Raw genomic sequence first — 19,568 nt, 5'->3', positions numbered from 1 at the left:
ACTTGACTCTCTAGCCTTGGCTTCTCTACAGAGGGTGCCAAAGGTAATGGTAATTTTAGTGATAGGGACGACCATCCACTAGGAGCTTAGCTGAGAATCACATGAAACTGGTGGCTACCAAAATGTATCAAATAGTAAAGATTTCAATCACTACTAATCTAACCTGAATTTGAAATGAAGACTGAAAGAGAAAAGGTTCCATGTGTCATTGCTAGTTCTCTTTCTCTTTGTCTATTATAATAACCTTGAGGAGGGGAAAATCTTCATTTGTAAGTTGATCAGCTGAGATCATTGTGCTATGTTTTCCAGAGTTGATAATTCAGAAGATCCAGTGTATGAGAGTTTAGAAGAGTTCCACGTTTTTGTCTTAGCACATATATTGAGAAGACCAATTGTTGTTGTAGCAGACACAATGTTAAGAGACTCAGGGGGAGAAGGTAAGTTTTTCATTAGCACTTTATGCACCTAGCTAAAACAAATAAATGTAGTAGCAAAGGAATTTTAGAGCACAACACATTTGTCCATTATAACAGTCTTTTTATAATAATGTCCATAAACGAGGGGTACCAGTGCACAGCATTTCAGGGATTTTAGGTCTGTGGAGCCCATCATCTTTCATGTGACTTGATTCATGTGTCTAAAACCATATACAGCACTGTGAACATTTGCCCCATTTTAAAAACAATATTGAAATTCAGGGAATCCATAACAGATTTATAGGGCAATCAAGCTCTGTTAGCAAAGTTCTAATTCTGCTGTATTCTTTTCTCCTTCCACACTCTGCAATCGTCATTTCTCTATCAGTGTTTATGCTTCTTTTTAATTTTTCCTTCATATGCATTTCCTTCTAAAATTTAAGCCCTTGTTTAATATAAAAGTCACCAAATTTAAAAACACATTCTATAGTTGTATGGCTTATCTGAAGCACATTGAAGTCATTGACTGCAATGGGCTTTGGATCAAGTCCCGGGTCTAAATACATTTTTAAGGATAGATCAACTTTTTATCTTTTCCTGTTGACTTACTAAAAGAGGGTTGGCAAATATTGCAATTCATGTGGACTGTACTAGATGAATTATGACACCAATAACAAACCACTAAATAGTGAATTGTGCAATGTATCATCAAATCAAATAGTTTGCAAACAATTCGTGCACTAAAATGTGTTCTGAGAAAGTGGTTTGAACCATTTCAAGTAATGAACACATTTATAAAGGTCAATTTGTTTACACATAAAAAAGTGAAGTTAATCCAATAAACTATTCACAATGAATAATTTGCCCAGTTCCTATTATAGTCCTATTTTTTTCTGAATGTTTTTGCATACGTTATCCTATGATGGGTCTTTGTATGTAGTAACACTTATTATTAATGTCATCTCAAAATTCCCACTATAAGCCCCTGTTTACAGTTGCTTATAACTTTGCCAAACTATAACCACTTTAGGCTAAAAATTTTCATGCTGAGTGTCTGCCTGAGGCTGAATTCCTTTGGAAATTTTCAGCTAAATTTGTTTGGCTGTTTCTGAGAATGAAGCTGGGCGGACCTGTATTGTTTGCCCATGTTAAAAAAAATTCTAGTGATCTCTTCTTTGAGAAGCTCTAACACCCTTATGCTTTGGAGCAGGGATTTGAAATTTGGCAGGGCTGGCCTTAGTGTCAGAGAAGTGCCTTTTGCCATCCCCATCTAAATCCACCCAAATTTGGCGAAGTTCTAAGCCTTTGAAAAATCACTGTTCACACATGCCCAGGGCCAGGCAACCTTAATTATGGTATTTCCTAACTTGCAATCTTAATAGTGTTCTCTTAACATAGTTTTCAGAGCAGAGCTAGAACCTTTAAATCCATCCCCAAACCTCTGCCACTTGAGGTAACAGCATAAGTGATAGCAGTAGCAGGCTGTCATTCTCTATGTGGACCAGCACTGGGGAGAGGGAGAGGGGATGAAGCACACACTTTGCCATGAGCAAGCATGAACTGCAATTTTTGTAAAGACTTATACACTTGGATAAAACTATATATATTTTCCCTAGCCTCATTCTTGGAAATTCCTGAACCATTTTGGCTAAAATTTATCAAACATCTTAGTCTGACAGTCACCCAGCATGTGAAATTTCAGATCAAATTATTATAGTTTGCCAAACTTACAGGCAACCAAAAACAAGCTCTTGTCATGGGAAGTGTTGGTTTAATCTTATGAATAGGCAGTGCTAGCATCCCTGCCTATATTGTATAGCGAATAATGCACAGTTAAATAGATCATCACATAAAAAAGTATATTTTCCTGGTGCAGATTTTTCCACACTTTTTCCTACATTTTTGTGTTACTAATGTAAAACAAGTGTTGAAATATGAGTTTAACTGGGGCAGGCTTGAAAACTAACAGTGTTTAACACGTAGATAGTACTTTCCTCTTCAGAGTGCCTTGCAAACATTAATTCATCTTTGCTGCCTCCTACCAAGCTGTGAAGTAGGTAAGTGTTATTAATTATCCTCGTTTTACAGATGGGCACACTGTGGCAGAGATTAAGTGATTTTTTTAAAGTCACAGAGGGAGTCATTCTCAGAGCTGGATTTAGAATTCAGGAATTCCTAGCTGCTAGTCTGTTACTCAGACCAATAGACCATGTTTACCTTTCCATGAGAAATGATTTGTGGTTTTGTGGGGGCAAAAAAAGGTGTTTAGTCACTGCTTAATGGGATATTGTTCTGAATGCTATAGTTATATGAAACTTATGACTTTACTGTCTCATGTATAGTATAAGAGCCTCTGTAAAATAATGAGGCTCCTGTATAATAATACATTAATTGGTACTGTGACGTTCCCCTCTGGTGTTATCTGGACCAATGATCTGCTAGGTCACTCCAATCCTTGACTCGGGGAGCCAGCCTTACCCTGCTCTGCTGTGAGAACCCCCACTCCGTGGCTGTTCACGCACAGCCTCTAGCATGTAAGCTGCCCCTTGGCTTATGTAACCAAATGACACTAGCCAATATCTCCGGTCCCAGACACAACCCTAGGAACCTCCGTCTTGCAGTGTCCAGTTATGCCTGCTCGACGCTGCAAGCTTATATGAGTTCGTCAGTTTAACAAAGAAATTTATATGTGCCAGGCTTGTTATCCCAAGGGGAGTCTCTGACATGCTTCAAACCAAATGCGCTGCTTCGGGTGGAATAAACAAACAGATTTATTAACTATAAAGATAGATTTTAAGTGATTATAAGTCAAAACATAACAAGTCAGATTTGGTCAAATGAAATAAAAGCAAAACACATTCTGAGCTGATCTTAACACTTTCAGTGCCCTTACAAACTTAGATGCTTCTCACCACAGGTTGGCTGGTTGCTCTTCAGCCAGGCTCTCCCCTTTGATCAGCGCTTCAGTCGCTTGGTGTGGTGTCTGTAAATGTAGATGGAAGAGAGTGAGAGAGAGCATGGCAAATGTCTCTCCCTTTTATTATGTCCTTTCTTCCCTCTTGGCTTTGCCCCCTCCCCTTCAGAGTCAGGTGACCATTACCTCATTGCAGTTCCAAACTGACCAAAGGAAGGGGGGTGACTCCCTCAAAAGTCTAACATATTCTTTTGTTGCTGCCTAGGCCACCGTCCTTTGTTCCTGTGAGGCTGGGCTGGGTTTGTCCCATACCAGCCCTGATGAGGTGTGAACTGCCTCTTCGTTCTTGGAGAGTTTTTGCCTGGGCTTGCTTTAAGCCATGATGATACATTTTCAGCCCCATAATGTATACATGAAATTATAACCTATAACATTACTGTAACAACCAGGCTCAGTGCATCATGAGCCTTCCAAAGACACCCAACATGACAAACTTTGCATTGAATACCACACAATCATTTTATAAAGATGAACATGGGGGTTTAGGGAGTTCCCCGAGGTACAGAGAGTCACAGATACATTTAAATTTTCAGGCACCCATTCTCTAAACCTCTGCCACTTTAACAAAAACAACTAGAAAATGTAATATATGATGATAATAAGTTGGCCAAATCAATACATGAATAGGGCTTAGAAAAAATCCTTCCCCAATATACAATAGTTGAATGAAATATCAAAGAACACAAAGGAAAAAGGAACACAAACACTTGAACTCTCCCCTTGCAGAGACAATACTCATAACAAATTGTAAATGAGCACTACATATGCAACAGTAATCAAAGAAAATCTGTTTGGCAAAGAAATCTAGTAGCCAAGGATATAATCAGACTACATTGCCAAAAAAAAAAAAAATGTGATACCGCATGTTTGGTGCCAATAATAAGAAACTTTTCCTTGTAACTAAAAATATTCCATGGAAAATTCAATTCTGCTCATGTGTATCAGACATGAAGATCCTGTTGTTATACAGTTACATCTTCACTAATAAACAATTGCAATTAGGGGAGAATTTGGGACAGGAAATTGTTTCATAATTATTTCTAAATTCATAATTCCTTTAAAATTTTACCATGAGACTTGAACTATTCTTTAGACTGTTTTCAGCGCCAAAGAATTAGGTTTTCCCCTCACTTAACACTGCCTGCTGACACCCACATGTAGCTCTGATAATGTTGAATAGTAACTGGTATAAATTATATAAATAATGTCAGGGTCCATTTACTCTCTCCATCCCATTTTTTAATGGTTTGTTTATTTCAAGAAATCTTGCATCTGTCTTTGCAGCATTTGCACCTATCCCATTTGGAGGAATTTACTTGCCATTGGAAGTTCCACCTAACCGATGTCACTGCTCACCTCTTGTCCTGGCTTACGATCAAGCGCATTTCTCTGCTCTTGTATCCATGGAACAAAAAGATCAACAGAGAGAACAAGGTATGCTGAGAAATTTCCTACCTAGTCAATATTTTGTGGTGGAGTGGAATGCAAAGTGCTAATTGCTGTTTTTATCAATCTAAAAGGAAACTGCACCCATTGGATTTTACTGGGTAGGCTCATTTTAATCATCTAAGAACAAGACTGGAGCCAAGAGCTCCTGAGTTCTAATCTTTGCTCTAATACTGATTCTCTCTCTCTTTCTGACATTGTGCTCTTGACCCCTTTGTGTCAGCTTACATATATGGAAATGAGATAATACTACTTACCTGTTTTACACTAGGGATCCTGAAGGCATTCATTAATTAGAGTTAGTAAAGTGTTCTGAAGATGAAAAGTGGGTCACACAGTTGTGATTGAAAGCTTACATAGGGTATGTCTACACTGCGATGAGGAGATATGATTGCAGCTCATGGAGGAGTTCATAGCCAAGTTAGTTTTGATCTAGCTAGATCAAGTACCAATAGCAGTGTAGTCAGGGCAAAATGGGTGGTGGCCCAGGCTAGTTTCCTGTGTACAGCCCTGCCCAGGACCTTGGGTAAATGGCTAGAAGCTGGACCATGCTAGTCATGGCTACACTGCTATTGTTACTGGAGCTAGCTTTGGTCTTGCTGTGTGCTAAAGTCACACCTCCTGATTGAGGTGTAGACATACTTTTCATTAGGGGTATCTTTAGTTGTGTATTAAACATATTTTTCCTTTAAAAATCAATTAAAACTTTTATTTCTGATCCACTTGCTGACATCTGTTTTTCTGAAAAAAAAAAAAAAAAGATAGCAGCTGTATAAAGATATTTTACCATAGGTTTGTATACCAGGTTTCAATCTGTTGAAATATTGGGCTAAGAATGGGAAGAATCTTAGGGCCAGATTCAATCCTACATCAAGAGTTGGGGAGCTGGTCATGGCTCCCTGACCCTGAATGCCGATCTGCACCAGCCTCAATGATGCTTAGGGTATCTGCTCAGCTGTTCTAATGCAAATCTCTGGTTTTCAGGGTTCCCTCTCCACTCTGAACTCTGGGGTACAGATGTGGAGACCCGCATGAAAGACCCCCTGAGCTTATTTCTACCAGCGTAGGTTAAAAACTTCCCCAAGGCACAAATCCTTCCTTGTCCTTGGATGAGTACTGCTGCCACCACTGTGTGAGTTAGACAAAGATTCAGGAAAAGAACCACTTGGAGTTCCTGTTTGCCCAAAATATCCCCCCAAGCCCCTTCACCCCCTTTCCTGGGAAGGCTTGAGAGTAACGAAGGAGGGCACAGACCAGACCTTTGGGTTTTTAGGACACTAAAAACCACAATCAGATTCTTAAAAAAACAGAACTTTATAATAAAGAAAAGTAAAGAAGCACTTCTGTAAAATCAGGATGGAAGGTAATTTACAGGGTAATCAGATTCAAAACACAGAGGATTTCCCCTCTAGGCACAACTTTAAAGTTACAAAACCATGAATAAACCTCCCTCTTAGCACAGGGAAAATTCACAAGCTAAAACAAAAGATAATCTAACGCATTTCCTTGCTATTACTTACTATTAGATACTTAGTTCAGACATGGCTTAGGGAGATGTATTTTCCCTGCCCTGGTTCCTTGCTGACCCGGAGAGAACACAAAGGAACACAAAACAAAAACCTTCCCCCACAGATTTGAAAGTATCTTCTCCCCTTATTGGTCCTTTTGGTCAGGTGCCAACCAGGTTATTTGAGCTTCTTAACCCTTTACAGGTAAAGGAAGGATTAACCCTTTACAGGGTAAGGAGAGATTATGCTACCCTTAGCTGTATGTTTATGACACTGGTATAGGGTCCTTAATGGACCATATGCTAGTGGAGGATAGGCCTAATTCCACCACATCCCTCTTTTCCACAGCACAAACCCTATTCTTGGGGTGATGGGATAGCTAGTGCAGACCTAGATGCGGCACATCTGTGCCAGCTGGGATTTCTCCTGTGCCAAGGTAATTCTCTGCTGACTTTTTGTAGCCATTCTCCTGCTGCATATGTGTTTCCCATTACAGTTAGAAATAGGAAGATGGTAAACCCTTTCAGCAGTAAAATTCTTAGGTTTCTTTAACTAGAGCATTCTAACACATTGCAGGCTCAACCATCTAGCCTAAACCTGAGGCCCTACTGGGCCCATGTTATTCCAAAGCTTGTAACTTCATGCAAGGTGGTGCCCAATGAATCCACCCAGGCTCATGAGTGCTCAGGCCTCCTCACAAGTCCATCCCCCCTCGGTACTGATGGAAAGGTAAAGCTTAATTCAGAGGAAAGACCATTAGTGCATCCTGATCTCTGCAGGTTCAGGAAAGCCTCTCCCCACAGACCCCAATAATATTTTTCCCATTGAGGGGAATCTAACCCCAGCTGCAAGGACAACTCACCAAAATGTGTGATCCTGTGAAACAAACCATTGCACAACTCACACTTACTCAGCAAGTGCAGACATTTCTGCTGATTGAGACTGATACCACATCAATCAGGAACGCAAATGATGGAAGAGAGGGTGGGATTTGCATGACGGTGAGGGGTAGAGCAGAAAGACGCCTGCTTTCTCCCTGTTTTGCCTTTTATGGATGGCAGTCCACTGGCCAATCCCACGGACTTCAGCAGTCCCCTTGCCAGGAAGGGCTGAAACGGTCCAGCCTGCACTTTGGTGTGGCTCACCCTCCCAATCCAATGCCATCTGTAATAGCCAGCACCTCTCATTGACTGTTTAAGTTATGCTTTGAAGGGTACCATGTAGTCTGAGGAAAATTTATAGCCCGTCAACAGCAACATTCTGATTGTTAAAGCAGAATGGAAATTGGTTTATGATCTGTGACACAACTCACATATGTACGCAGATATTGCAGATGTCCACATGGCAAAAATACATGTAATCAATCAACTTATATATCCCTTTGCTGGGGAAAAACGGTGGCAGCTTTCATTTTGCTAGTTTACCTGAAATTATTTATGTTGCCTTTGAACACTGTGTTCACGTTTTCATACATGTGCAAGCTGTGTGAATGTGCAACAACAATAGCTGTGCTTCTGCATGTAGTCACAGCAACTGTGTGTTAAAGGAACATTTATGCAGATAACTGTTCATTGGCTTGTGCACACATAATCACCAAAATCCATATGTACAGGCGGTTATAACCACTTGGACATGTATGTACCTTGAGAATTTCTAATTGAATTTTTGGGAGGAATGGTTGAGGGAGTTACAATACACTATCATGAATAGGAAAAATTGTGGTTAAACATTAAACAATTCTAGTTTTCCCCAAATAACCACTAGATAGAGGCAATATTTTTATACTGAACTATAAAACTTTCATATGAAATCAGCTCTTATGAAAATATCAAGTTGCTCTTCTACAGATGGTAATTATTTCTAGACATTGAAAGTTTAACCAGTTAGCCACCAACAGCAATTCTTCACCGTTCTAAGTGACATGTACAAAGATATCCTCCTGACATTAGTACTGCAGCATTCATTTCAGACCTCACTTCATCTGATCCCTGACAATACATGTTAGGTGCCATTTAATTGTGCAAGATGCAGTTTTCCTCAAAGTTGATTGTTACGGTGTCTATAGTGTGGCTCATGACCAGGGCAGACTGTCAAAAACAGGACAGACACCCCCAAACTGGTGATTTGTTCTATATTTAGATTTCACCAAGCCAGTAACATATGTGAACTTCTGGATCACTTTAACAGTCTCGCCATGGAGTTACAGACAGTTCCCTTAGAGTCTTCAGTCTATCTTGCCACCAAAGCAAACTGGACTTAGTGATAAATGGTCACTTACACCAAAAATCACACAATATTCAGGTTGCTTCCAGTGTTATAAGAAGCACACAAGATCTTTTATAGGAGAGAAGGCAAAAACGCCCCATTTATTGAGAATACAGCAGTTAGCATATGCTTTTCAGTTACACACACACACACACACACACCATGCACACAGTCCTGCCAGTTGATGTTTATAGTTACCAGTCCAGAGTCTGGATCAATCTAGTGGCCAGCCAGATTGGTCATAGAGGGGAGCTGGGCTCTGTCGGTCGGATCCAATGCTCCTGGAGTGTGGCAGGATGAACCCAAACCCCATGGCAAAGCACCCTGTTCTTATAGTCTTTTTTCTCTGTTGAAGTCTATGGATTTTGCTGTGTCAGTTTATGACGGGTTACTCCTTAATTGGTGTTATCTTTTGATGTAAACATTCCAAAACACCTCCGAGAGGGTCATCCTGTTCCCGATTTGATTTAATCAATTGTCTTTAGGTGTGCCAGCCTCCACCTCAGGGTCGTCAATTTGCCCTTCCTCAATCATGGATACTCGTTGATGGTTCTCTGGCATCAAGAAGTCATGATAAGTGTCTTTGCTCCTCCTTTCTTGACCATCTGGTTAACAATGGCCTTCACACCTTATCTTTTCCTCATGCATGCATTCCTCATTCACACAAACAGTCTTTTACAGAGACCTTTGAGAATACAAACAGCAGTATTTTATATCGAGCAAAAAGACATTGTAAATTAAACCTTGCTAAGTTTATAACCAAAACAATTCACACTGAAGCCCAGGCCTTCAATGTTCCTCTAATCTACTTAACATAGACACAATACAGGATCCTGTCTCTTATTAACTAAACCTTAAAACAAAGAATTAAAAAGGGCCCAATTTGTAATCCATATGGGAAACAGAATCCCATAGTTCCAGAGGGTCATTCCTTTCTGCTCAGGGGCGGCTCCAGGCACCAGCACAGCAAGCGCGTGCCTAGGGCAGCAAGCCGTAGGGGGCAGCCTGCCGGTCCCTGTGAGGGCAGCAGTCAGGCTGCCTTCAGCAGGTCCGCCGGTCCCGCGGATTCGTTGGCAATTTGGTGGCGGGTACGCCGAAGCCGTAGGAGCGGTGGACCTCCCGCGGGCATGCCGCCGAATCGGCGTGACCAGCGGACCACCCGCAGGTGCGCTACTGAAAGCCGCCTGACTGCTGTGCTTGGGGCGGCAAAACACATAGAGCCGCCCCTGTTTCTGCTATTCAAAAAGGGTGGCTGGAAGGATGAAATCAAATCATACATTAATTCTCATAGTACAATTATAAAATCCTGCTCCTACACCAGTTCAAAAAGACCAGTCATTTACCCTAGATCAATTGATACCCTAGATCTTACACCAAAGACAACTCCTGTAGGCAATCCTGTAGTAAACTATCTAAAGGTTTATTAATTAGGAAAAGAAATGAGTTATTAACAGGTTAAAGCAAGCAAACATATACAAACACATGAGTTATCCTCTAAATCCTAAAAGTGACGGAGTTGTAGTGAACTGTCAATTCAAAGTGTCTTTTAGGGCAGACCCCAGAGGTAACCCCCAGGATCTCTGGCTTCACTTTGGCTTCTCTGGCCCTGTGAGAGTTCAAACAGCAAGGAGATGAAAAATCTTCATATCAACTATGTTTATTTCCCTCTTCCAGTGTTCAAAGCGATGGGACAAGGCCTTTTTCATGTACTTCTCCATGGGTGGATAGGGCAATTAACAAAGCTTTTATCTTATAATGGCCCACTTAAATTTTGATAGTCCTCCTGGATGGGCAGGGGGAACGATTCCAATGCCTGGGTTCACGAGTTCAGAGCAAACATTTTGCAAAGCTATAAAGCAAAACTTACATATTTTCTTATAGCATGGAATACTGACATTACAGGTGAGATAAATGCATGCAGCAACTTACAAGCATTTCATAGAGTCTGAACACTGAATACATTATTATAAGATAATACCTATTTTGAACAAAAAATAACATCTAGGTGAACTTATCTGGTCTTCAGCTAAGAGTTGGCAGTTCTTGTTTAAATGCCTGCAGCCTGGCATCTGGTTAATGGTGCAAATGCAGTTTTCCTCAAAGTTGATAATGGATACCTGCTTTTGTTATAATGAAAAGGGACTCTGTTTTTATAAATATCACATGGATTATAGCTTGACAGATCAGTACAATACAATTTTACAAATATCTCTTTGTACATATAGAATTTTCACACGCAAAACTCTTCATCTATGTGCAGAGGATGAAATTCACCCCCGTTCAGAAGGTCAGCATAATGCCAATGTACTACTTACTCCTACTTAAGTCCTCAAATGTAAAAAAAATGGGGATTCTTTTGTTTATGAAATAATATAAATGGTTTTTCCTCCAATGGGAGCCATCAAACACATTTTAATGTCTTCTGCAAAATGTACAGAAATTATTTTGAGTTATTCTTTTTTATAAATTTTGGTCTGAACTATTAAATCCTGGAAGCTAAGTCATCCACAGATAGAAGCCACTTTTGAAAATGTGGGCATATTTTCTTCAACCTTTTTACTAGACCCAGAAACATTTGCTGCTGGCTGACAACAGAATGGAGAGTACAGATGTTGGCAAAATCACTGGAAATAAATAATGTGACAAAAGAAGTTATCACATTAAAAGTCTAAGACAACTTAGATTGGGAGCTCTTTGGGGGAGGGACTCTTTTTTTCTGTTCTGTGTTTAGCACCTTACACAGTGGGGTCCAGTCCAGGACTGGGGATCTTAGGCATTATGGGTAATACAAATAATAACTAATAATAATAATTACAAAGTTTTGTGGGAACATCATGACAATTAAAATTGTTTCCATTAGTGTATACTTGCACGATTACAAATTGCTACATATGTGTATTAAAGGTCCAATCCTGCAAATACTTGCTATTGGGCATAGCACTAGCTATTATGAGTGGTCCCACTGAAGCCAACTCACAGTAGTCAGCATTATGCCCAGTGGCAAGTGTTTCCAGGATCTGCCCCTACTACTATGGAAGAAACAATATGATATTTTATTGCATTAATTGAAAAGAGTATGTTGTATAATTAACATTATATCATACAGAAACACAGGGGCAGAGTTAAGGTTGTGTGTGAAATGTTCATTTTGTCATTTTCTGACTTTTGAATGCTTAAACAGGCCCACTCACTGTACACTTACTTGTAGACGCGCTTGGATGAAATATAAAATAGAACGGTTGTCTTTTCTACTATGGGCCAGATCCTGGCCACTATTCCAGGTACTTTGTGACATTCCATCAGCGCAAAGCAGCTGGTCTTGTTCGCTTGAGGATTCTTCCTGTGCGGAAGTCTCCAGTAGTGTAACAGCTCCTACACCAATTCCCATAGTGGCCACAGTGTTGGGAGCACTGATCGATCAAACAGGGTATGGCAAGAGTTTCCCTATGCTCTAGTAATTTCTGGCTACTGTAATGATCCCCTACTGCTCTAGCTTATGCGAGGTACCAGACCAGCCTGGTACGTCACCAGCCGTACTATCAGGGGAACATAAATGTGGCTTAGTGGTAGACATCTTTGCTCCCCACCTCTTTGATTCTGCATTTAGTAAAGCTCTGTTCTGCCACAGAAGCTAGCCCTTAGTCATTAGTTGAGTCAGAATTCCAGTTAGTTTCTTTTAGTAGATCTGAGTGCAGAAGAGGTTATCATCCTACTCTACATACAGCTACCTGGATGAACACTATCTCATTCAAACTCATGACAGACTTGGCACCAGGTTGTAACTGAGCTATTGTCACAATTTGAAAGACACCTCTACCTACAAAGAAACTGTCCATGAAAAGTTTCATTGTATGAAGTTCAGCTAAATACAATCCATTACTCTAGAGGCTTACTGTTTCATTAGAACCACCTCCCCCTCTTATATTCTTTATCAGTGGTGGGAAGAAGTATTTCTAACTAGACAGGTCAAAGATCAGAGAAACAAACACTGATTCACTACTGGTGGAATAAATAGTAGTTTATAAATAGTAGTTCAATTGTGAATAATTAACCTAGGATGGCAAATATTATTTGTTCAATGAAGAATCTATCCAGAGTAATAACCACAAAACTCTGTTTATAATGGTGATAGCCTTTGTTCTCAAGTGGCCAAAATACCGTCTGCTTGGGGAATGGGCTGTGTCATTCACCCCTTAAGATGGTTCACTTGGAGACGTCACAGAGCAGATGGAGAATTTCAAGGGTCTGATGACTGACTTTTGAGATAGCTGGTGGATGATTGTTACTACAGAGGGCTCTCTTTCCCGTCTCCTTTGATCTTCACACAATAATATTTTGTGTTAGGATTAGACACAATAATAACAGAAGATATATACAAGCCACAAATGTGAAGTCAAACACTGGGGGCATTTTTGTTTGTTTTTTATTTGAATATGAAAGCCCCAGTGCTTTTGTAGCACAGGGGTGATAGAGATTCCCATCTGAAGTTGATTCCCTCTCTTCATCAGATCAGTTTCAAGTTATTAGAAGATACTTTTCTTGGGGGAGTCAGGAGGAGACAACTAAAAATGGGTCTCTTGATTTCTAGATTGTTACTGTGAAATAAGCAACTGTCGCATTGAAATTCTTTTAATCATGGGTGTTTAGCTGATTATTCCTAAAAGCCTTTATTCATGAATTTGTCAGTTCAAAGGCACAGTAACTCTTTTTATAAAGCCTGATTTCCTGTAAATGGATAAATGAAATGGCTCTACTCCCAACATAGCTCAAAGCATCCTTTGATTTAAATGTTACAAGGAGACACTATGAAGTAAATAGCTCCTGTGATTCTGTGTAGCTTACACCCCACAAATTCTCTGATCAGTTTAGAAAGATTAGTGTTAATTACTTGACAGGGTCTGTGAACTTTTGGGGAAACCAGAAAAGTGGACAGTTTAGTTTATTTTAATTGATTTGCGGTTGTTTTTCACATTAGTTTGCTAGCTATAATTGTGTTTGTTTTTCTAAGCTTTCCAATTGTATTTATTTACCAGTGATCCCTCAACAAAAGAGAGACCAAAAAAAAAAAAAACCCCTCTAAAATTTTGTTTAGGTCTGGCCTTGGCAAAGGCATATATGCTGTAAGTGCAAAAATGTCAAATATATAAAGGTTTTGATGCAGTTCTCTTAACCAAAGCAAATTTCAGTCATAATCCTTTTAAAAATATTACAGATTAAACTGTCAAGATGTAGCCACTGCTGCTGTGGTAGAAAAACATTGCCTTTCTGAAATTTCTCTTCTACATAATTTAGTTCTGCTGCATTGATTCTATACAGCTTTGCAGCTACTCTCTGTTTTGGCTAATTCTCAAGGATGAGTGCTCCAGTAGGCAGCTGCATCTCACTGATTAGTGTAATCACCTCTGTGGAGGCTCCACTGAATATGTATAAAATTTAAGGGGGAAGAAACTGTCATTGCCTTTCCCCTATTTCATTCCTTCCCTTCTTCCTGTCCCTCTGCCTCCAAGCTCTCCCCCCACACACTCACTTGCTCACTCACTCTTCTTTCACTTGCTCTGAAAGAGATGGATGTCAAGATTTTGACAGAGTTTGGAAAATTGTCCTTGACATTTACGGTTTATTAAAAAAAAAAAAAAAAAAAAGCAGCACTAAAAAGTGAAGAATTATAGAAGAAGCACAATAAATGTTAAGTCTGCTTTGGTTGATGTTAATTTTGAAATGGTTAGTTAAGTGACAAGAAGTGAAGGGGAAGCATGGCTACGAGTTGATTGGAGTATAGATGAAAGCCTCATAGCTCCAGGATATTAAGCGGAGGATATTCAGATGCTCCTAAGCATATTATTTTTAAACATATTTTTTAAATGTAAAAGGATCAAAGTTTTAGTATCTTCCATGAGATTTTGGTATTAAAGCTTAAATGTTTCACTTGTGGATAACAAGTGGCCCAATAATAAATTAATTGCAAAACCAGCAATTCTGCAGTTGTGATTTGTGGCAAGCAGACAATGTGGATTTACAGATACTCATGTGGGAGTGTTGCCTAGTAAGTACAGTAGACAATTGGAAGCCGAACCCCTGGTTCCATTACCACCTGACTCATCTTGTGACTTTGGTAAAGTCATGTAACTATTTTTTATCTGTTTGCCAATCTGTAGAATGGGTACAATAATACTTACTTCCCTAGTGTTGCAAGGTTTAGTTAATATTTAGGAAGAGCTTTGAGATCCTCGGATGACAGGATCCAGTCCAACCTCCCAAAGTGCAAATTATTTTCACTAGAATTATTATACCTCAGCAAACAAATACATTTAGGCTGAAATTTTTCAATGATGCATAGGGGATTTTGGAGTTCAATTCACATTAATGTATCCAAATTATGTAGGCAGTTTTGAAAATCTCAGTGTAGGTTTTTTAATACTTTATTTAAAAAAAAGGAGTAAGTTTAAAATTACTATTAAAATGATGCATTTTTACACTGGACTTGGTGGCTTTCAAAGACAAACACTCTTCTTACAGAAAATTTCTATAGACAGAAAGCTCTTACCTATATTTTTTAAAGGATTCCTTTCCATTTCAGATGCACCATATTGGAAAGCTGATTTAAGTGTGTATAACCATTGATTCAAAATGTATCTTGTCCAGCTGTATTCCTGCAGACTGCTGCTCCAGCACCATCATTGAAGAAAAGATGCATAATTTTGGATTTCTTGTGCATAAAATCAAAGTTGTAGCTCTAGCCTGCTGTGAATAAATCATACCCAATTAAGCTTCTAGTTCTGCTTTCAAATCAAAATCACAGCTAATCAAAAACATATCAAGTTAGGCGGAAATCAACTGAACTCAGATTTGTGTTTGTTCCTATTGTGTTGGAGGGAAACGTATTTACTAAGGAAACAGGGAGAGTTATAAGGTCAACTTGGTGCTCTACAAGTGATATGTGCTAGGAGAAATTAGTCTGATACCCAGACACTGTTTCTCATTCACCGACAAAGCTGCAGAGGTGTTTTAAACTCCCAAAGGAAGGCATATACCCCTGTTACACAACAACAAAACCTGCTGGCTTTTCAAGTCTCTAAAGACAGGTTTCAGAGTAGCAGCCGTGTTAGTCTGTATCCGCAAAAAGAAGAACAGGAGTACTTGTGACACCTTAGAGACTAACAAATTTATTAGAGCATAAGCTTTCGTGGACTACAGCCCAATTCTTCGGATGCATATAGAATGGAACATATATTGAGGAGATATATATACGCACATACAGAGAGCATAAACAGGTGGGAGTTGTCTTACCAACTCTGAGAGGCCAATTAATTAAGAGAAAAAAAACTTTTGAAGTGATAATCAAGCTAGCCCAGTACAGACAGTTTGATAAGAAGTCTGAGAATACTTACAAGTCTCTAAAGTCTTTCTGCTTGGAAGATAATCATGCTACAAAAATGCACAAGGTTGCAGCTAGAGAGGAGGATGTTTATAAAAAGGAGGATGAGGAGGAAAGAAACTTTTATAACACACCTTCTTCTAACATCTTCATCCAAACCTTGAACACCCAGTCAGGTCCTCCTGTGTAGAAGTTTGGATGAGGTTGTACAAAAGGGGACAGTGTCATACGGTGGTTTTGTGCAGTATTGAAGAAACACTTGGTATTAGAGAGCAGTGCTAGAAACATAATACAGAAATGAAAAAACTGAATCTAAATGTCAAGCGTATGATGGGAAAATCAATTCAGTAAAACCATTGAGCCTTAAGTGGCACCTATCTTTGATTTCCTTTTTCTCCTACGTTGAGCACCTGGTCTCCAACAGCTTATGTTTAAGGGATTTTTCAGGTAGGTGCTTGGCAACCAGTTTGGCCTTTGCAGGGAATTGCATTGTGCATAATGGACATGGCAGCTGTCTCGCAGCTCACCAACAATAACAACCAGCAGCCAGCCAACCACTGTGAGAATTCTTTTCACAAAGGAGCCAGTTCCTAAACACTTCTAAGGTACCATTCGAAAATCCTCTCTGAAATGAAAGTTTGCAAAGCAAATTCATACAATGAGCTCAAAGATGCAAGTTTTTAATATATCTTTATGGTAACATTTCATTACAGAGGTTTGTAGGAGGTCTGGTGTGTGTTAGCCAGTTACTGACTTCAATGGATATTTGTATAAATTACCAGTTGTGGTGCAGCTTCTGGATTTTAAAACACACCTCCATCTTAAGCTTTTTTTCTTTATAGTTTTTTAGTTCTTGCTTTGATGATTTTATCTGATACATGATGAGGAGCAGAAAGTTCCTGAGATAAGGGGACTCTCACCCATTCAGGGCTTTGAAGGTGAGCTTGAGCGCTTTGAAATGGACCCACTGGCAGCCAATGTACCATGCAAGATACTGGTATGAGGTATTCATACAGTCAGCTCTGCTTAGAACAAGGGCTGCTGTATGCTGCACTGTCTAGCTGCAGCTTCTGGGCCCCTAGTATTAATTCAAGGGGGAAAGAGTTATATTTGTATGAGGATAATAAATATGTGGGTTGTGGTTCATAGATCTACTTCCTAGAGGAATGAACACAATAGCTGAACAAGCCAAAGGTGAGAGACATCCCTGTCTGCTGTTACTCCCTGGGTATCTAGAAACACTTGAGTTGTGAAGCATGATTTTGCATCTGTGTGCCACTTTGATCCAGGTAACAGACTCCTGCAGAGGAGGGGCAGGTCACCTTTTCAGCTAGTTCCTCAAAATGCTGCACTCTTCCCAACTCATATAACTTCTGCCTTTAGCCTGCAGCTCTTCACCCTTTCCCCACCCCCACTCCCCTTATTCAAACACTGGATCACTAGGGAAATTACAGAGTGCACATTTATTAAGATGGGGCATAGAGCTAAGTGTCATCTACATACTGATGGCAACATCAGAGCCTGTAGAATCTTTCCTGATGGCCTTAGGAAGATCATGAATAAGAGAAATGATAGTTCCTGTGGGATTCATCATGTGAAGGTCTTTGAGGGAAGAGGGAATAATTTCATCTGAAAGAAGAGAGCAGAGTCAGGTCTTGTAGATGTGTAAGCAGCACCTCACAGTCCATGGTGTCAAAGGCTGTCACATGGTCCAAGAGAGCTCACATTCACATTTGGCCTCTACATAGTTCTGACTAGGTCATAGCCACGTCCAGCTCTTTTCCGCAAGATGAAAGGTGCTAAGATGCAAAACCTTTGAAGGACAGGAAGGGGAAGGGTAGCATGGGAGAAGAGAACCTCAGCTCTACAAGCAGGACATGACGGGCCCTGCTAGCAAAAAAGATAAGAATCTGGCTTAAAATACACTGCCTGAAAGCCAGAAATTCTGAGCCAATGTGAACCTTGGACAGTATGCTTCATTCAGAGACTTACCACACTGAGCACCAAGAGATATGACAGGTGAATAGTACAAAGAGATGACATTCTTTGACATAAAAATATGTCAGCATACTCTTTGGTTACCAATATAAGCTGTTTCTATTTTCCCATTAATTTGAAGACATATTTGAAGTTTTCTTAATAAATATCAGTTTTAATTTCATCTTTTGTGTTAAGTATAAACGGAAGTCCCTCTTGCCAAATGCTCTGGAGAATTGTCGTGTGTCACATGTCAAGGATTTTTACTATTACCCTTTTTCTTCTTCCTGAAGCAAACTTGCTTAGGGACGAAGCTGTGTAAAGGGGATCAGTGGGTGGTTGTACTTTTGAAAGGAAATTGATCCTTCCCAATAAGTTGGTCCAATAAAAGATATTACCTCATCCACCTGGTGTCTCTTTCTCCATTCATGTAATACTGCATTGTCACAGATTTTATGAGAGCCTCTCTGTTGAGGAGAGCTAGATTCTCGGTGATTGCCTGTTTTTTGCAGCTATGTATAAACATATTGAGTGTGCAGTGCTTAACTACCTCACAGGGATATTGTAAGACTTAATTACATGTTTGTAAAGTGCTCTGAAATCCTTTGATGAAAGGCGCTATGTAAGTGCAAAGGAGCGTTATTACTATTAATAGTAGGCACAATAGTCTAATTCTTGTAGTTTTTAGGGTTCATGTGAAAATGACCCCAGTCCTCTCCCAGTCAGGATCTACAGTGTATAATTTAGGATATTAGGATTTTTCCTGAAAACAATCCAGTAGGATAATAAGGATCTTTCATTGAAGGAAATGCTAAGAATGAATGGAAATTTTTACTTCTAAATATGCACTAGGTAACACGATGCATCACAAAGTTAATTTGGGGAAAATATTTAAATTAATCAATCTTTATAAGGTTACCTTTATACAGACGTATTTTCTCTTGAGTTTATCTTCATCATCATAGTTGTATTACTATTAAGCGTGTTATCTATTGTAGCTAATCAGAAAAATGTTCATTGGTTAAACTGGAGACCATCTTTTTAATAAAGAAAGCTTGTTGTGCTTGTTCGAAAGCTGCGTTCTTGTACGCTTGTACGTTCTTGTACGCTTGTATTCCCGTGGGTAGTAATTGTACTAGAGAGTGAGTGAGTTGTTGTATGATTAGAGGCCATCGTTAGGAAGCACACAAAAATAGAGAAGCAAATTGAGAAAAATAGAGAAGCAAAAAATCCACAAACCAGAAGCACAGTGTGACCTGGTTCTTGGTACCCTGTCAGTTCCTGCAAAGTAGAGCATTGATTGGACAGCAAACAGTCATTTTAGGAAGCGTGTTTGTGTTGCATTCTGATCTTTAGAGACTACTCCCACCTTTTCATGCTCTCTGTATGTGTATATATATCTCCTCAATATATTTTCCATTCTATGCATCCGAAGAAGTGGGCTGTCACCCATGAAAGCTTATGCTCAAATACATTTTTTAGTCTCTAAGGTGCCACAAGTACTCCTGTTCTTTTTGTGAATACAGACTAACACGGCTGCTACTCTGAAACCTGACATTCTGAGCTTTGCATTTCTGAATGGGATCTCCAAAGGCTTGTAGCATAAT

The 19,568-nt window shown here is 39.6% G+C and overlaps 1 protein-coding gene across 4 annotated transcripts in view; it reads left to right on the top strand.

The window, feature by feature from the left end:
- The window catches only part of OTUD7A (OTU deubiquitinase 7A), a 275,367-nt gene that overhangs the window by 245,144 nt on the left and 10,655 nt on the right, over window positions 1–19,568 (top strand). For 3 of the 4 annotated variants that reach the window (XR_008446571.1, XM_054043157.1, XM_054043158.1), the window contains exons 10-11: window positions 310–437; window positions 4,675–4,824. Coding sequence is in view for 3 of the 4 variants with exons in the window: in XM_054043157.1 (XP_053899132.1) it covers window positions 310–437; window positions 4,675–4,824 (278 nt within the window). In the remaining variant the exon portion in view is untranslated. Of the gene's footprint in view, window positions 1–309; window positions 438–4,674; window positions 4,825–15,186; window positions 15,615–19,568 lie in introns of those variants that run through there. The other variant, XM_054043159.1, reaches the window with a different exon arrangement.

The sequence above is a fragment of the Malaclemys terrapin genome, chromosome 10 (assembly GCF_027887155.1).
Source record: "Malaclemys terrapin pileata isolate rMalTer1 chromosome 10, rMalTer1.hap1, whole genome shotgun sequence".
In the NCBI taxonomy this organism is placed as follows: Eukaryota; Metazoa; Chordata; order Testudines; family Emydidae; genus Malaclemys; species Malaclemys terrapin.
Note: the sequence above shows the minus strand (reverse complement) of the source record. Positions and strands in the feature narration are given on the sequence as shown.